The 16,230-nt window shown below is 37.3% G+C and overlaps 1 protein-coding gene across 1 annotated transcript in view; it reads right to left on the bottom strand.

The window, feature by feature from the left end:
- The window catches only part of LOC101529936 (protein 5NUC-like), a 40,817-nt gene that overhangs the window by 13,311 nt on the left and 11,276 nt on the right, over positions 1-16,230 (bottom strand). Inside the window, exons 2-5 of the mRNA XM_004583736.4 lie at positions 15,950-16,101; positions 8,082-8,662; positions 7,044-7,191; positions 4,517-4,682 (exon numbers count right to left, since the gene is read on the bottom strand). Coding sequence (XP_004583793.2) covers positions 4,517-4,682; positions 7,044-7,191; positions 8,082-8,662; positions 15,950-16,101 — 1,047 coding nt within the window. The remainder of the gene's footprint in view (positions 1-4,516; positions 4,683-7,043; positions 7,192-8,081; positions 8,663-15,949; positions 16,102-16,230) is intronic.

Below are 16,230 nucleotides of genomic sequence, written 5' to 3'. Positions count from 1 at the left end.
AGATAAAGATAGAAAAGTACTACACAACCCCACCCGGAGGAATGGATGTTACCAGAGGCTCAGGTCGCTACGGAGCAGAGTAGGGAGATGCTGCTCAAAGGGTTGAGAATGAGTTAGATTTCAGGAGTAAGTTCCAGAAATCTAATGTACAGCAGGTGGTGTTAGGAACGATGTATTTATGAAAAATGCTGAGGGTAGGTGCTCTGTGTTCTCACCACAAAAGTGATGACTAGGCGAACTATTCTAATTAGCTATATTTAGCCATTTAACAATGCATATAAACTTCAAAAACGTCAAAACCTTGCACTGGGGCCCATTAAGTCTGCATTACCTGCATTCCATACGGATGCCAGGTCAAGTCCCAAATGCTCCATTGCTGATCCAGCTCCCTGCTAAAGTACCAGGGCAAGCAATGGAAGAGGACCATAATCATTGGGGCCCTGCACTCAAGCAGAAGACCACAATGAAGCTCAGGGCTTCAGGTTTTAACCTGACCCACTCCTGGCCACTGTGGCCATCTGAGGAGTAAACAATCAGATGGAAGATGTCTTTTTTTCCCCCTATATCTTTCCCTCACTCTGTAACTCTGCCTTTCAAATAAATAAATAACAAAAAAATGCATCAAAATCTTATGTTGTACATGATATGTCTGTAGAACTATTTCAATTTAAAATAAATTTAAAAATTTTTAAGGAAAAGCATGTATATAGCATTAATCTACCAAAAAAAAAACCAGTTCTTGGTATTTAAACACAGAGAGATATGTAGTTATCTGTTTTGTATGTTTCCAGTCTTTTAACCTTATCCATTTTTCAAGGATTCTGTGTCAATCACGATCATACAAATCATCCAGATATTTAAGACAGTGAGTCTTCAACTCAACCCTCTCTCTTAAAGTTGGCATGAAACAGTGCTGTCTCAATGTACGCTAATTTGGTCATGAGACAATGTATGCATAGAACCTGGAGGTGGGAAAATGATTTTCTTCAAGGAAATAAGTAGAGAAACATCACAGTATTAAATCAGGGAAATGCAATGAATTACATCTAGAGGAATGTAAAATTAAGTTCAGATAAAAATTCAATTTGGCTAAACAACTGAATATGTACTGGTCTAATTAACTCCTCCTCCAAATATCTGTACCTTTTGTGACAACGCAATGTGAAGATATTTGATAACACTCCTGCATACAAATGTAATCAAATTCCTGACACCTCTGAATACAAACCTATTAATCCACCAATAATCTCTGTACAGGTTTTCCCCCTATGCTGTCACTGGCACCAGGTTTGCCTGAAACAGAAATCATTTCACGGCATTGCCCTGCATAACATTAAAAAAGAGCTCCTCTGGCCCACAGCAAGGGTTCCAAAAATATTTGAAGACATATTCCCATGTTGGAGCTATCTTTCATTTCAAACTCATACTACCTTTTCACATGCCTTGATGACTTCTCTGTTATATTTCTATTCTTTAGTATTTTCCTTCAAAAACCATCTGAATTTTCTTTTATGTATATATAAATACCGCTTTCCCTCAATACAGATTTACCTGCAAAGAGGATATCAGGCTCATTCCTACAGTTGTCTCTAAGTATTCACAGTCTTCTTCTTAAAATTACCTCACCCTCAACTCAAAATAATCATTTCTTGGGAACCAGTTTAAATGTTGCCCTTTAGTATGATCTGCCTCAGGTTCCTCTGCTGAAGTCATTCGCAGAATAAAGCAGTGCATAGAAGATAGCGCGCTCTCTCTCTCTCTCTCTCTCTCTCTCTCTCTCTCTCTCTCTCTCTCTCCCTCTCCCCCTCCCTTTCCAATAAATAAGTCCTTTCAAATACCTATATCTATATATATGAAAAGAGACACAACCAGACGGATAAGAAATACTATTTCATTCCTCACCACATCTTAAATTTCTGATGTAACTTTTTACCCCTTTCTAGATTAATGGTCTCAACATTCTAGCATAGTAATTACAATGTTTTAGGCTTCACACTAAAAACCTAAATGGTTTGGACACCATGTTTACAATATAAGATCATTCTTGTTATGTATGCATTGCTAGTCTTAACCAGTAAAATTTCTACTGATGCTTTCTTATTATTAGTAACAGACCTGGAGATGATAAACTTTCTTAACTTTTGTCTGCCTCAGATTCCTTATCTCCCCCTCAAGATATGAAGGATAGGTCTTGGGGGATAGAGTAGTCTAGCCTGACCAGCTTTTTCCCCTTCAGAACTGTGAAAGTCTTACCCCTGCTGGCCTATGGGATTGCTCCTGAGAAGATTCAATCAGGTTCCCTTCTTTTCTCTTGTAGCTTTGAGAACCTTTTCCTTATCCTTAAATATGTGTTTTTATTCACTTATTTGAAAGGCAGAGGGAAAGAGAAACAAGAACAGAAAGCAGGAGAAATATTTTCCAACTGCTGACTCACTCTCCAGAATACGCCCGAGAGCTGGGGCGGGGCTGACGTGAAACCAAGAATCAGGTCCTGCATCTCAATTCTCCCAACACACGCACCAGGCTCTGCCTTTCCGGTGCACGGCAGCCAGAGGCAGGACCGCATGGCACACACTGCACCCGCATGGGAGACCTGGAAGAGGCTCCTGGCTCCCAGCTTCGAATCGGCGTAGCACTGGCCATTGCGCCTCACTTGGGGAGTGAATCATTGGACAGAAGATCTTTGTATCTCCTCCTCTCTGTATATCTGACTTGGTAATAAAAAATAAATAAATCTTTAAAAACAAACTTAGTATAAAAGTAAAAAGGATCAAGATGTACTATGCATGAAGGATTAACAAATACATATTAATGAACACAAGGAAGAGTCTGAAAATAGACCATTACACTTGGGCTTAAAATTGATATTAACACAAGTACCAAGACAACCCAATGCAGATTTTTAAGAAGTCTTTTCAGCAAATACTCTGAAATAGCTGTATAGCAACATGCAAGTAAAAATTGTTGGACCGGGTCCGGCAGGGGTGGCCTAGTAGCTAAGGTCCTCGCCTTGAATGCACCGGGATTCCATATCAGTGCCAGTTCTAATCCCAGCAGCTCCACTTCCCATCCAGCTCCCTGCTTGTGGCCTGGGAAAGCAGTTGAGGACGGCCCAAAGCCTTGGGACCCTGCACCCGTGTGGGAAACCCAGAAGAGGCTCCTGGCTCCCAGCTTCGAATCGGCACAGCACCGGCCCGTTGCGGCTCACTTGGGGAGTGACTCATTGGACAGATCTTTGTCTCTGTATCTCCTCCTCTCTGTATATCTGACTTTGTAATAAAAATAAATAAATCTTTAAAAAATTGTTGGACAAACTTCGTATACTATCCATGAAAATTAATTCAAAGCATATGAAAAACTTAAAGATAAGAACTACCTTTATGGGGGCCAGCTCAATGGCTCAAGCAGCTAATCCATCCCTAAGTTCTTACATCCCACATGGGCACTGGTTCATGTCCTAGCTGCTCCACTTCCCATCCAGCTTCCTGCTTTTAGCCTGAGAAAAACAGAGAGGATGGTCCAAGTCCTTGGGACCGTGCACCCATGTAAGAGACCAAGAAGCAGCTCCAAGCCCCTGGCATCAGATCTGCTCAGCTCCAGACACTATGGCCACTTGGGGAGTGAACTAGTGGATCTTGGTTTCTGTCTCTTTTTCTCTCTGTTAATTTGCCTTTCCAATAAAAACAAGTAAATTTTTTGTTTCAAAAAATAAAGAGCTAAAATTATAAAACTTTTGCAAGAAACATAGGCATAAACTTTTATTTTCATGCACTGGGCAACAGTTTAGTAAAATAATAAAAATCACAAAAAGTAGATAATATTATGTTTCTTAAGAATTTAAAACTTAGTTCTTCAATAATAACATCAACAAAGTAAGCTAGCAAACCACATTAATAGGATAAAGTTTGCAAACCGTTAACTTGAAGAGAGGCTTATAACTAGGAAATACAAAGAACTCCTATAACTCAATTGTATAAAAAATAAGCTTTAGAAAGGCAAGATATGCAAGTAAACATTTCTCCCAAGGAATATACAAGTGGCCAATACGCATATGAAATGATGCTGGGCACCCAGAATCATCAGAGACACACAGAGACAAATCTAAATGAGGTCCCAGCTCACATCTACCAGGAGCGCCATCAGCAGAGACAAGCGGCAGGGGTGGCAAATGGCAACACAGAAGTGCCAACAATTCAACAAATGGCTTGTTGGTTTCTCAAATCTTAGAGTTAGATGACCCAGCACCTGTATTACTAAGCTTATCCCCATAAAAGCATATGACCACACAGGAATTTTCATGGCAACATTATTCATAATAGCCCTAACTTAACTAGCAAAATGCTTACCTAATGTTTAAATAAATACACTGTTTTCCACACAACGTGATTAAACAATAAAAAGGAAATGAGATATTGAAACACGCTAATGCATAAATTAATCTTGAAAGCATGCTAATTGAAAGAAGCCAGAAAAAAGGTCAAATATTATATGAGTCCGTTTACATAAATGTACGTACCTCCCATCTAGAGCTGGGTATTTGTAAACCCCATTTTCAAGTGCTTCCAGCAGCTGTGCACCTGTTGCTCGGACAACTAAAACTGGATCCACTATGGGAAGAATAGCCAAAAGATCGTGCAAAGTGAAATTCCCTGCCGGATGTATCCGATCTGATCTGAGAGTGCCTAGAGTTAAAAGAAATATATGTTTTATGGTTAATTTTTCCATAAAAATTCACCTTTTATGTTTGTTCAAAATTTTTAAAAATGCCACGCTGCCCAAAGCTTCTAATTCTTTTTCCAAAAAATTCTCAACGCTTATATCCATATGAATTATGTAATTACATCTAATCTATGCATTTTTGAAAAATGGAATTTAATGCTAGCTATCACCTAACTTTTAATTATAGAGCAGGACAATTGAAAAATCATAACCTTATTTCCTGCATTCAGGCTGATCACCTTAAGGCACTCAAAGCAAAGATTATCTATAATAAAACATCTGCACAAAAAAAACCCTCAAAGACTTTCTAAATGTACAATCTAAGGTTTAATAATTTCACACTAAAGACACGTCATTCATGTATAACACTAACGTGACTTGAATCTTCATTGAAAGTGGCAATAGAAGTTTGTGGGTAGGATATTAAATAATGTCACATTTTGAACATTTTAATTAATCAAGAACCTAGGCCACAATCGTGGTGTTGGAAAAGTTGAAATTATGATACATAAGTCAAGATTAGATTCAAAGCAAGATGGGTTTTAATTTTCTATCCTCTAAAGGGATTCTGAATAATTTACAATCCTAGTTTGGCCAACTCCAAACTATGAGTACAGATGCTGCATTCACTCTACACGGTTTTTTGTATTACTTCCTCTTATTGCAGTTAGAAATTGGTTGGCCATGTTCACAGGATCAAACACTGTGGGGTTGGAGGGACAACAGCGAGCTGTGCAAGCGCTAAACTGGGAGCAAACTCACTTCCAGCTTAATGCATTGTACTGGTCCCACAGAAAAAGTTCTGACATGGCATTCTACGGGCTCCACCGATAGGTTTAGGTGGTCCTCAGACCTTATGACCAGCAGGCATCAGCAAGATCAGTACCGTTATCACCCCAATTATTTTTGGACAGCTGATGTCTTCCTAATCCGGGGCACTGCTTGAACTGGAGGTGGGAGAAAGGCTACACCAACATCACTGTGGCTACAGCACAGGATCATAGGCAGTGTAGAGCAGTGAACCAGGAGCTGGGCCTAAAGAGGGAGTCTGTGGTGGAAGCCTAACACAAAGGTCCAAGCCTGAGGGAGTGGCACAAATGACTACAAAGAACAGGATAGCAAACCTAATCAGTAAAATTGACTTGTAGACCAGTGGGTAACACACCTTCGAAACCTGCCCTAAGGCGAAAAATCTGCTAACCAGAAGTACAATGACCAAGAGCTAACAACTGCCCTTTAAAATAGTGGAGAGGAATCTTAAATATCTAGGAATTAATCCAACTAAGTATGTGAAATACCTCTATGATGAAAATTATATTTAAAAAAAGAAATAACAAAAGACATTTAAAAATGGAAAAACATACCATGTTCCTGGATTGGTAGGCTCAACATCATCAAAATACTCATATTACCAAAAATAATACACATATTCAACACAATCCCAATCAAAAGCCCAAAAACATTCTTCTCAAGAATAGTAAAGAAGATTTAAAACCTTCATCTGGAAACACAAGAGACCATGAATAGCCAAAGCTATCCTGAACAATAAAAATGAAGTAAGAGGGATCAGAATTCCAGACCTCAAGACATATTACAAAGCAGTGGTCATCAAAACAGTCTGGTACTGGTGCAGAAACAGAGAAAAAGATCACTGGAACAGAACAGAAACCCTAGAAGGGACCTCACACAGGCATAGCCAACTAAACTTTAACAAGAAAACCAAAAACAATCCAGGGAAAAAGATTGGTCTCTTCAACAAATGCTGTTGGGACAATTGGATAGCAGCCTGCAGAAGTAAGAACCAAGACCCACACCTGTCACATTATGCAAAAAATCAACTCTAAAGCAATCAAGGATCAAATCTACACCCAGCAGCCATCAGAGTATGAAAGAAAAACAAAGGAAGCACTCTCCAAGATACAGGAATGGCAAAAGAATTCTTAGAAAATACAGCAAAAGCACAGGCATTCAAAACCAAAATAAACAAACTATGTCAAACTAAAAGCTTCTTTACATCAAAGGAAACAATTAACAAAGTGAAGAAGCAACCAATGCGATGGGAGAAAACCTATGCACACCACACAAGTGATAGGGGACTAACATCCAGGATGCACAAAGAACTTCAGAAACCCAGAAACAGTAAAACATTTGGACCAAATTTTGCCAAATTTGCAACCAAACTGTCCCCAGTAGAGACCGTTATACTCAGTGAGATAAGTCAATTCCAAAAGGACAAACACCATATGTTCTCTCTGATATAAGGCAGCCTTCATGCAAATTGTAAGATCAATAACCCTTTCCAACAAAGTGATTAAATAAATCACCTGAATTAAGTAGTGCCACATCAGCACGAGTAGCTTCTAACATTGCATTAGTTACCAAATTTCCAAGATTGCTCTCAGATCTTCTCACGGTGACTTCACGGCCATCTAATTCCATGTTAATTGGGCAGAGAACTTCTTCTAACATATACTAAAAGGAGAAAAAATAATCTATGTAAAAATCATCATTTCTTACATATTTATTTTACCTCTTAAGCATTTCTTTTTAACCTCTAACTCAAGATCAGGCAATTTATTGAAATTCGTTTTCTTCAAATATCACAGTACTAATAGAATACCAAAACTCTACATGTCCTAATAATCACTTTTACATTTTAAAACAATTTGAATCAGCTAAGTTATCAGATATTTTAGGAATTCCCATTTAAGTTTCAGAGCCAGAAAACTGTAATTAAAATATTTCATTTTCCTATATCAAGTTGACCCGAACCTAATGCCTCCATGAATATCTAAACGAAATCAGAACAGGGAGTTGCATGTCCATAGGATAAATTCAGTTACCACAGATTATGTTATGACAATGCGTGCATGGGTGTAAATAGAACCTGGCTTATGTTTCCCATCAGCTCTTGCAAATGTAACATATGCAGAAAGTTTAAGTGAACTGATTACAAACCACCTAAAAATTTGAGGTGGTCATAAAGAAGGAAAATGTCTTTTCATTGCAAACTGATGTGAAATTCACTGTTCTTTTGGGAACCTAGTGTTTCTGATATGTCAGTATTAATCCTTCTGTTAAAGGAAGAAATTACTACAGAATTTTAATACTAAAAATATTTTCATGACAAGTAAAATGTTAAGTCTAAACATTGAAACAGGTGTGAAATTTTATTTCCTATATAGCCAAATTTAGTAGGAAATACAAATTTAGTAGGAAACACAAATTTAGTAGGAAAAATGGCATAAAGAAAAACTAGCACTAATTCATTGGTTGAACCATTTCAATTCTACTTATACATGAACTAATTCTATTGTCCCAGTACTATATGGTACCTAGTAGCATTCACAATACTCACCTACCTGTATGTTTTGAGTAAAATCTTTTACTATCGCTTTAATATATGAATCTTCTTCCAAGTAACTCACAATGTCCACTTTCTCAAACACATATTGGAAAGATGCACCATAGTGTCTTATATTTATTTTTGTCAAGTATTTAAAGTCAGATCCACTTTTGACAATCCAGGTTTCATTCACCTTCTTGATTCCATAATCATGGTCATGGCCTCCTAGGATCAAATTGACCCCTTGTGCTGCTTGGGCGAGCCGTGTATCATTGCTCCATTTCATATGAGTTATTGCAATGATGAGATCTGCTCCTTCTGCTTTAAGTTCTACTGCTGTTTCATTAGCAACTTCAACATAATCTTTATAGTTTACATTTGATTTGTTAACGGTAGCCAGTGTATCTAGCCAATCTTCTTCAACTAATCCCATTAACCCTATTTTTATATTGTTCCAAGTCACTATTTTTTTTGCTGTACCATGTCCAAGAGGTTCAGAAGTAAATCTGTCATAGACATTGCTGAGCAACCACGTAAAATGCATCTGTTTGATGTATTCTTCCAAAACATCGACGCCAAAATCAAATTCATGGTTTCCTGAAAATAAAACAAGGTCATATTTATTTCACAATGTTATCCCATTTTTATATTTAATAGCCATGTTTTTCCAAATTGCAAGACTTTTACACTTGAGAGACCACTTGAGAAGAATCATCTCAACATGCAATTACAAATGATAAGCTTTAAGAAGCTTTATTCTACAAAATTACCCTTTGCCATCTCTGTAACACTGTATTTCCAATGATATAATGAATCCTAGATTAATGAGATATTAATTTGAAAATTAATTTTGGCAAGCATAGGCCCACTAACATACTTCATAGAAAGACTTATTTTATTTGTGCCAGATCGAGGGCTGGCTGCTCCACTTTGTATCCAGCTCCCTGCTAATGTTCCTAGGAAAGCAGAGAACAGCTAAGTGCTCAGGCCGATGCATCCACAGAGGAGATCTAAAAGAAACTCCTGGCTCCTGCCTTCAGGCTGGTCCATCCAAGACATTACAGACATTTGGGAAATGAACCAGTAAATGATGATCTCTGTTTATTTCTTCCTCCCTCTCCCTCTCTTTTTTCCTCTCTTTCTTTCTGTGTGTGTGTCTGTCTGTGTATATACCAATCTCTATCTCTCTGCCTTTGAAATAAGCATTTTTAAGTCTATTCATTCATTGGAGGAATAAAAATAAATTCTGATGTAGTTCTACTGTACTTTCTGAAAGAATTGTGCTTCCTTTAAAAAATATTCAACAATTTACTGACTGGTACATGTACGTGTAGGTGGGCATGTATTTGAAAAACAAAATGACAGAGAGGGAGGAAGGGATATGTCTTCCTGGCATCGCTTCTTGGCCTTTTGGCGAAGATCAAGTGTAGATCTTCCTGTCATGGCTGCTCCACCCAGATGGCTGTAAAAGCTCTGTCTGGGCTAGGCTGACACCAGGAGCCAAGAACTCTATCTTGATTACCCACATGGGTGGCACAGCGGAAACATTCAGGTCATCTCTACTGCCTTCCCAGGCACAGCAGCAGGAGCCTGGTTGAGAAATGGAGCTGCCAGGACTGGAGCATGTGCTCTGACAGGTGAGACGAGCATCATCAGTGGTGCCCTAACGAGCTGGACCACATCACCAGCCCCAGCTGTGCTCCTATTTATAAGGCTAAACTGTCATTTTGAAAATCAGAATCATGTAACTTACCAATGAAGTTAATCCTGAGCTAGACATCTTTACAAATAGAAAACAAAATCTATTTCACTAATACTAATAAATTTCTGTTGATTTATATTTTAAACCAGCAGATTCACATAAAGTAGATGTTGGAACAATACAGGAAAAAGCTATATGCATTTTAAATTAATCAGAATGACACATAAACTGAACTATTCAAGGAAAATTCTGATGTAAACTAGTTTCAATTCTTCTGAAAAATAGGTTGACAAATGATTTTAACCCATTTGTACTATACCTTTTAAAAATCATAGATATTCAGGAGTTAAATTTTGCCTTTTCATATCACTAGGTTGTTAAATTAGTTGAAAATTTTTAATACCTCAGGCATACCTCTTTCATTCAGTATTCTTTGGAAAAATTTTTGTGGGGTGACCCTTAGCTGTATAATGAGGTACAGGTTAAGCAACTTGAATCCAAAAATTTTAAATCTGAGAGGCTCTAAAATCCAAAACGTTTGCACACTAATCTATACCACAAGTTAAAAAATGCTACACATGACCTCATAAGACTAGTTGTAGTCAAACTCAGCTCCAGGAGTGGAACATATCTGGACTTCTGTGTGCCACATCAGAATCTCTGGGACTGATCCTTTCTTAGGCATCTGACTCCAACTTCCTACTGATGCAATTGCTGGGAGACAACAGGGGATAACTCAAGTCACTGGATTCCAGCCACCCCTGTAGACCTGGACTGCATTTCTTGCATTCCTGTCTCCCAGCGAATATCACCTTAATACCAAAGCCAGATAGACACACAACAGAAAGAACTACAGACTGATATCCTGGATGAACACAGACGCAAAGATACTCAACAAAATACTAGCCAACAGGATCCAACAGCACATCACGCAGATCATTCACCCAGATCAGGTGGGATGATGTGATATTCACAAATCAATAAATGTGATACACCCCATCAATAAATTGAAAAATAAAAAACACATGGTCATCTCAATAGATGCGGAGAAGGCATCTGATAAACTCCAACACCATTTCATGCTGAAAACCTTAAACAAGATAAGCATAGAAGGAACATTCTACAACACAAAGTGATATACAAAAAACTCAATGCCAGCATCATGCTAAATGGGAAAAGACTGGAAGCTTTTCCAATACGATCTGGAACTAGATAGGGATGTCCACTTTCACCACTGCTAATCAACATAGTATTGAAAGGTCTCACTAAAACTATTAGGCAAGAAAAATAAATTAAAGAAATTCAAATTGGAAATGAGGAATTAAAACTATCCTTATTTGCAGATGACATGATTCTCTACATAGGAGAACCACAAGACTCAATCAAGAGACTGTTGGAACTCATAGGAGAATTTGGCAAGGTGGCAGAATACAAAATTAATGTACATAAATCAATGGCACTAGGGTACACAAATAATTCCACAGCTGAGAAATAATTTGCAAGTACACTTCCTTTGAAATAGCAGAAAGCCATCTTAAATATCTAGGAATTAATCTAACCAAAGATGTGAAGGACCTCTATAATGAAGATTATAAAACATTAAAAAAGAAACAAAAGAAGACATTAACAGATGAAGAAACATACCATGTTCCTGGATCAGCAGGATCAGCATCATCAAAATGCTCGCATACCAAAAATAATACAGATTCAATGCAATCACAATCAAAATCCCAAAAGCATTCTTCTCAAGAATAGTAAAGATGATAAAAAAAAAAAAATAGTTCATCTGGAAACACAAGAGACCACAAATAGCCAAAGCTATCCTGAAGAATAAAATAATCAAGCAGCAGGAATTACAATTCTAGACCTCAATACTTTATATGTATATGTGAATATATACATATATATATATAGAGAGAGAGAGAGAGAGACAGAGAGACAGAGAGAGAGAGAGAGAGAGAGAGAGAGAGAGAGAGAGAGAGAGTTCGTTCAGTGGTCGTCAAAACAATCTGGTACTGGTACAGAAACAGAGACCACTAATGGAGAATAGAAACCCAGAAGGGAGCTCACACATGTACAGCCAAGTAATCTTCAACAAGAGATCTGAAAATAATCCAGGCGTAAAGGTTGGTCTCAGCAAATGCTGTTGGGACAACTGGACAGCAGTCGACAGAGAGAAGCAGCCAGTTTCCGGAGCAGCCTGCAGAGGGGAGAACCCAGCCTCTAGAATTTTTAGCCTCTTCTGGTCACTGTGGTATTTGGAGAACAAACTTGTAAATCTGAGTGCTCCCTTTCTTCTCTCTTTCTGCCTCTTTTCCCTTTGCCTAGCAAAGAAATTATTTTTTGAAAAAATTGAAACAGCTAGAGCTGGCACAGTGGCATGATAAGCTAATCTGGCCTACAGTGCCAACATCCCATATCGGCATCGGTCTGTAGCCTGGCTGCTCCACTTCTGATATCTGTTCATGGTTTTGAAAGCAGCAGAGGATGGTCCAAGTCCTTGGGATCTTATACTCTCATAGGAGACCTGTAAGAAGCTTCCAGCTCCCAGATTTGAGTCAGCTCAACTATGGCCACTCCATAACCATTTGGGAAATGGACCTGCAGATGGAGTGCTTTCTATCTCTCTTCTGTAACATCTGCCTCTCAAAGAAGATAACAACAATAATTCAACATCTAAAAAAAGCAATAAAATTACTTTAAGGACATGTATATAACATGTACATGACAAATGAGTGAATCTTGTGTTTAGACTTTATTCCCATGCCAACATATCTCACTGTGTATATAAAATTAAATGTATAGCAATATGAATTGCAAAGCACTCTGGTCTCATGCATTTTGAATGAGGAATATTTATACCAGTTTGAGTACTACTTACAACTATCTACATTAATGCCACAAAAAGTAATTATAGCGAGATTTCTGGATGTAACATATTATACAAGTCAATCACTTTCTCAAAACTCAGAAAGGAACTGAAATTAAAATAAAAAATGTAAGACTATTTACATTATCACTCACAATCAGCAGAAAATGTGTCCTACCACCAATAATGAAATTCTTAGGTATAAATCTAACAAAACATGGATGTTAGCCATATGAGGGGTATTTAAAAGCTTGCAGAAAATGCATGTTACCAAAAAAAAGCCTCATGAATTTCAATAAAATTTACTTTTAATTTCATTTTCACAATCTTTTGCTTTGAATTTCAATTTCCAAACTTTTTTTCATTCTCCTCAAGTGCAGAAAACTTTAAAACCCTGATTAAAAAAATACATACAATTAATGCTATCCTGTGTTCACTGGTAGATTCAATACAATTATTGAATCTATACCAAATTCCCAATCAAAATCAAATTAGTATATAGATATCAGCAAATTAATTTGAAGTATACATGGGCAAGCAAAAGACCCAGAATGTATATTTTTCTAAATTAAAAGTCTACAGACTGATACTACTCAACTCCAAGAATTTCTCTAACTAGAACACATTAGATTTTGTTGTTGACTTACTAAACATTTAAAGCCCCAAATCAGTTTGCTGGCATATCTTACTGACCACGTCTGCCAGTAACATCCAGAATCTTCCTAACTGCCTTTACTCTAGGCACTTCTGTCACTTTTCTTGATTACTGTAATAAACTCTTAAATAATTTCCCTGGTTCTAAGTTTACTTCCTACAGATTATTTTCACAACAGCACCCAGGTGAATCTTTAACAATCTTTGTCATTTCGTCATAAAAGGAAGAAAGGAAGGATGGACGAAAGGAAGAAAGCAGGCGGGCAGGCAGGCAGTGCTCTGTGGCAAGCTGTAAAATCTACCGATTTGGTGCTCTGTGAAAAGCAGTCAAGAAAAAAAATCCTACTTTTGGACATTAGTTATTTCATCTTGGATTCAGTAATTAGGTTTTAGGCTTACAAATTCGAATAAGATCACTAAGGTAAGAAACAAAGAAGAGGAAGAAGATCTGAGCGCTGGGAAGGACCAACGCTGAGAGTCAAGAGACCTGAGGAGTAATCAGCTCAAAAAGGTCAGGGAGCGGCAACCTAAGTGTTCAAAGCCAGGAAAATGTGTTGTTCTGAACACCCAGGGAAGACAATGTGCCTTAGAAAAAGGAGTATCGTCCATGTTAAGTATTGCTGATAGGTTAAAAAAGAAAAGACGAAGACTGAAACGTGACTGAGGCCATTGGCACCATGTAGGCCAATTCTAACCTTACAAGGAGCTTAGAAAAACTTTACTCCGTTCAAATACATGCATTTTTCCCTACAACCTGAGTCTCAGTATCCACTGACCAGAGAAGAAATCTATGCCTAAACCAGTGTCAGGTAGAAAAAAGTGCTTTCTTAACAAATTCTCTGAAACTAATACGATTCTCATCTCCAAATAGAACTCACCCTCCAAAAAAACCTGCTAAAATATAATTGAAAGAACTCAAATTCAGATTTGTGGCACAAACAATGTCAGATAAAATGAAAATAATATCACTTAAAGCAAATTTACATACACCTCACCTAGCGAGTCAGGCAATGCAGGGCTCAGAGGGCTTTCCAGCACACTGGGATCTCAGCCCTCTCCGTGCCTTTCTTTCGCAATACATGGAGGTAGAAGGAAGGCAAGACTTACAATCCAGGCCAGTCGAGACTGGCAGCAATTCATAACTGTTGAACTATCAAGATCACTTGAGCAAGACCCTCAGAGCATGCCCCACATCAGGGACCTGGGATGGGTGGGAGGCTGGGTGGGGCTTCTCCCTTTACCTCCCTCTTTACCCCAGATATAGAAAAAAAATGTGTGGAAGTGATGGTGTTGCCCACTCTCCTGTAGTCCTTGGACCTTTGTGCCCTAATTAACTATGTAAAGAATGTCAAAGAGACAATAAAAAATGGAAAAAAAAAAAAAACAATCCAGGCCAATGTGTGGATTAAAATTAGTAATCAAACTTATCCTGGGTTTAAACATTGAACATTTACAGATTCTTTACCCTTAATTCACATGGTAAATGAGTTCCAGAAATGCCTTTCTATGGAAGACAAACACATGAGAGAACAGTCCAACCGTAGGACTGACTCTGCCACAAGCAATTCTTTTGTCTCTTCTGTCACCCAAAGAAATTGAGGGAGGATGGCAAGGTGCTGGTACTGGATGTCAGCATTCTGCTCACTGACTCTGGGTTCTCTCTTTACCATCTCTCAACACAAAGACACATCAATACCAACATCCTTTTGCACTCCAGGTCAGTATCTCAAAACTTCCAGTTTTATTGTAATAAGACATTTGGAAATAATCTAAATATATAATATTAGTTAAAGAAAGAAAAAAATTAAAACTCTACTGCATAAAGTACTATGTAACCATTAAAAATGCTATGAAAGGAACTTTATGTACAATAATATGAATGCATATAATACCAATGAGTTGTATACTTATTATTAAAATAATAAATTTTACATTATATATTTTACCATAACAAAAAATGCATCATAACATTAGGAAAGAGTTTCCAATATTTTGTTTTCTTTTTACAGTGAAAACATTATAGTATGAGGAACTACTGGGAACAAATCCTAAAACAATGTGAATAAATGATTCCATTGGTTCACTGTATATAATCAACAAAAGCTACAAAAACAGTAAATATCTTAGATCTCCCAGGTATAACCAATTCCAACCTCCCAATATAACCCAAAAAAGATATAGTGATTAGATACAAAGATGGGTCTCTATTAATCTCAGCCTTTGTCTAAATTCTCTACCCATTCAATACAAGCAAATAATGTCTCTTATTTTCCTTATCTGTTAAACTACTTTCTTAATCTTACATCTAACAAGAGTAAGGATTTGAATGATAAATTACTTTTTTTACAAGCATGTAGCTAAATGATGGTAAAAACAGCATATAGATTCAAGCTCAGTTAACCCCAAAGATCATGATCTTAACCACTCTGATAACATCTCACATTTTATAGGCACAATTAAAATATTACCATGTAAAATCAAACCTAGATTTGATTTAAATTTTTCGGATACCTTCAGTAATTCTGCTCTATTTTAGTGCCTAACAGATGATCAACAGGACTAACCAACTCCTTTTATAACACATAATCTAAAACTTCTGTGTAAATTATCTTGCAAACTTTTAAACAAAAGTAAAAAAGTATAGTTGACAAATACTTACCAAAAACTGCAAAATGCACTCCCAATTCATTTAAAATGGGAATCATATGCTTTCCTTTTGTTATTGTACTTAAAACAGAAGGATTTAAGCAGTCACCACTGAAAATCAAAAGTGGATTCAGGACACTGAACTTCTTCACAGCTGTTGCAAATCTAAAACAATACAAAAGAATGATGTGCTGTAATTTCATGCCTTCATCCAAACAAACCGTTGTAAATTATCAGCGTGAAGACTTTAAAAATTAGGAAAACTAGAATGAGATCACTGCCTCTAGTCAACAT

The sequence above is a fragment of the Ochotona princeps genome, chromosome 23 (genome assembly GCF_030435755.1).
Source record: "Ochotona princeps isolate mOchPri1 chromosome 23, mOchPri1.hap1, whole genome shotgun sequence".
NCBI classification, from domain to species: domain Eukaryota; kingdom Metazoa; phylum Chordata; class Mammalia; order Lagomorpha; family Ochotonidae; genus Ochotona; species Ochotona princeps.
Note: the sequence above shows the minus strand (reverse complement) of the source record. Positions and strands in the feature narration are given on the sequence as shown.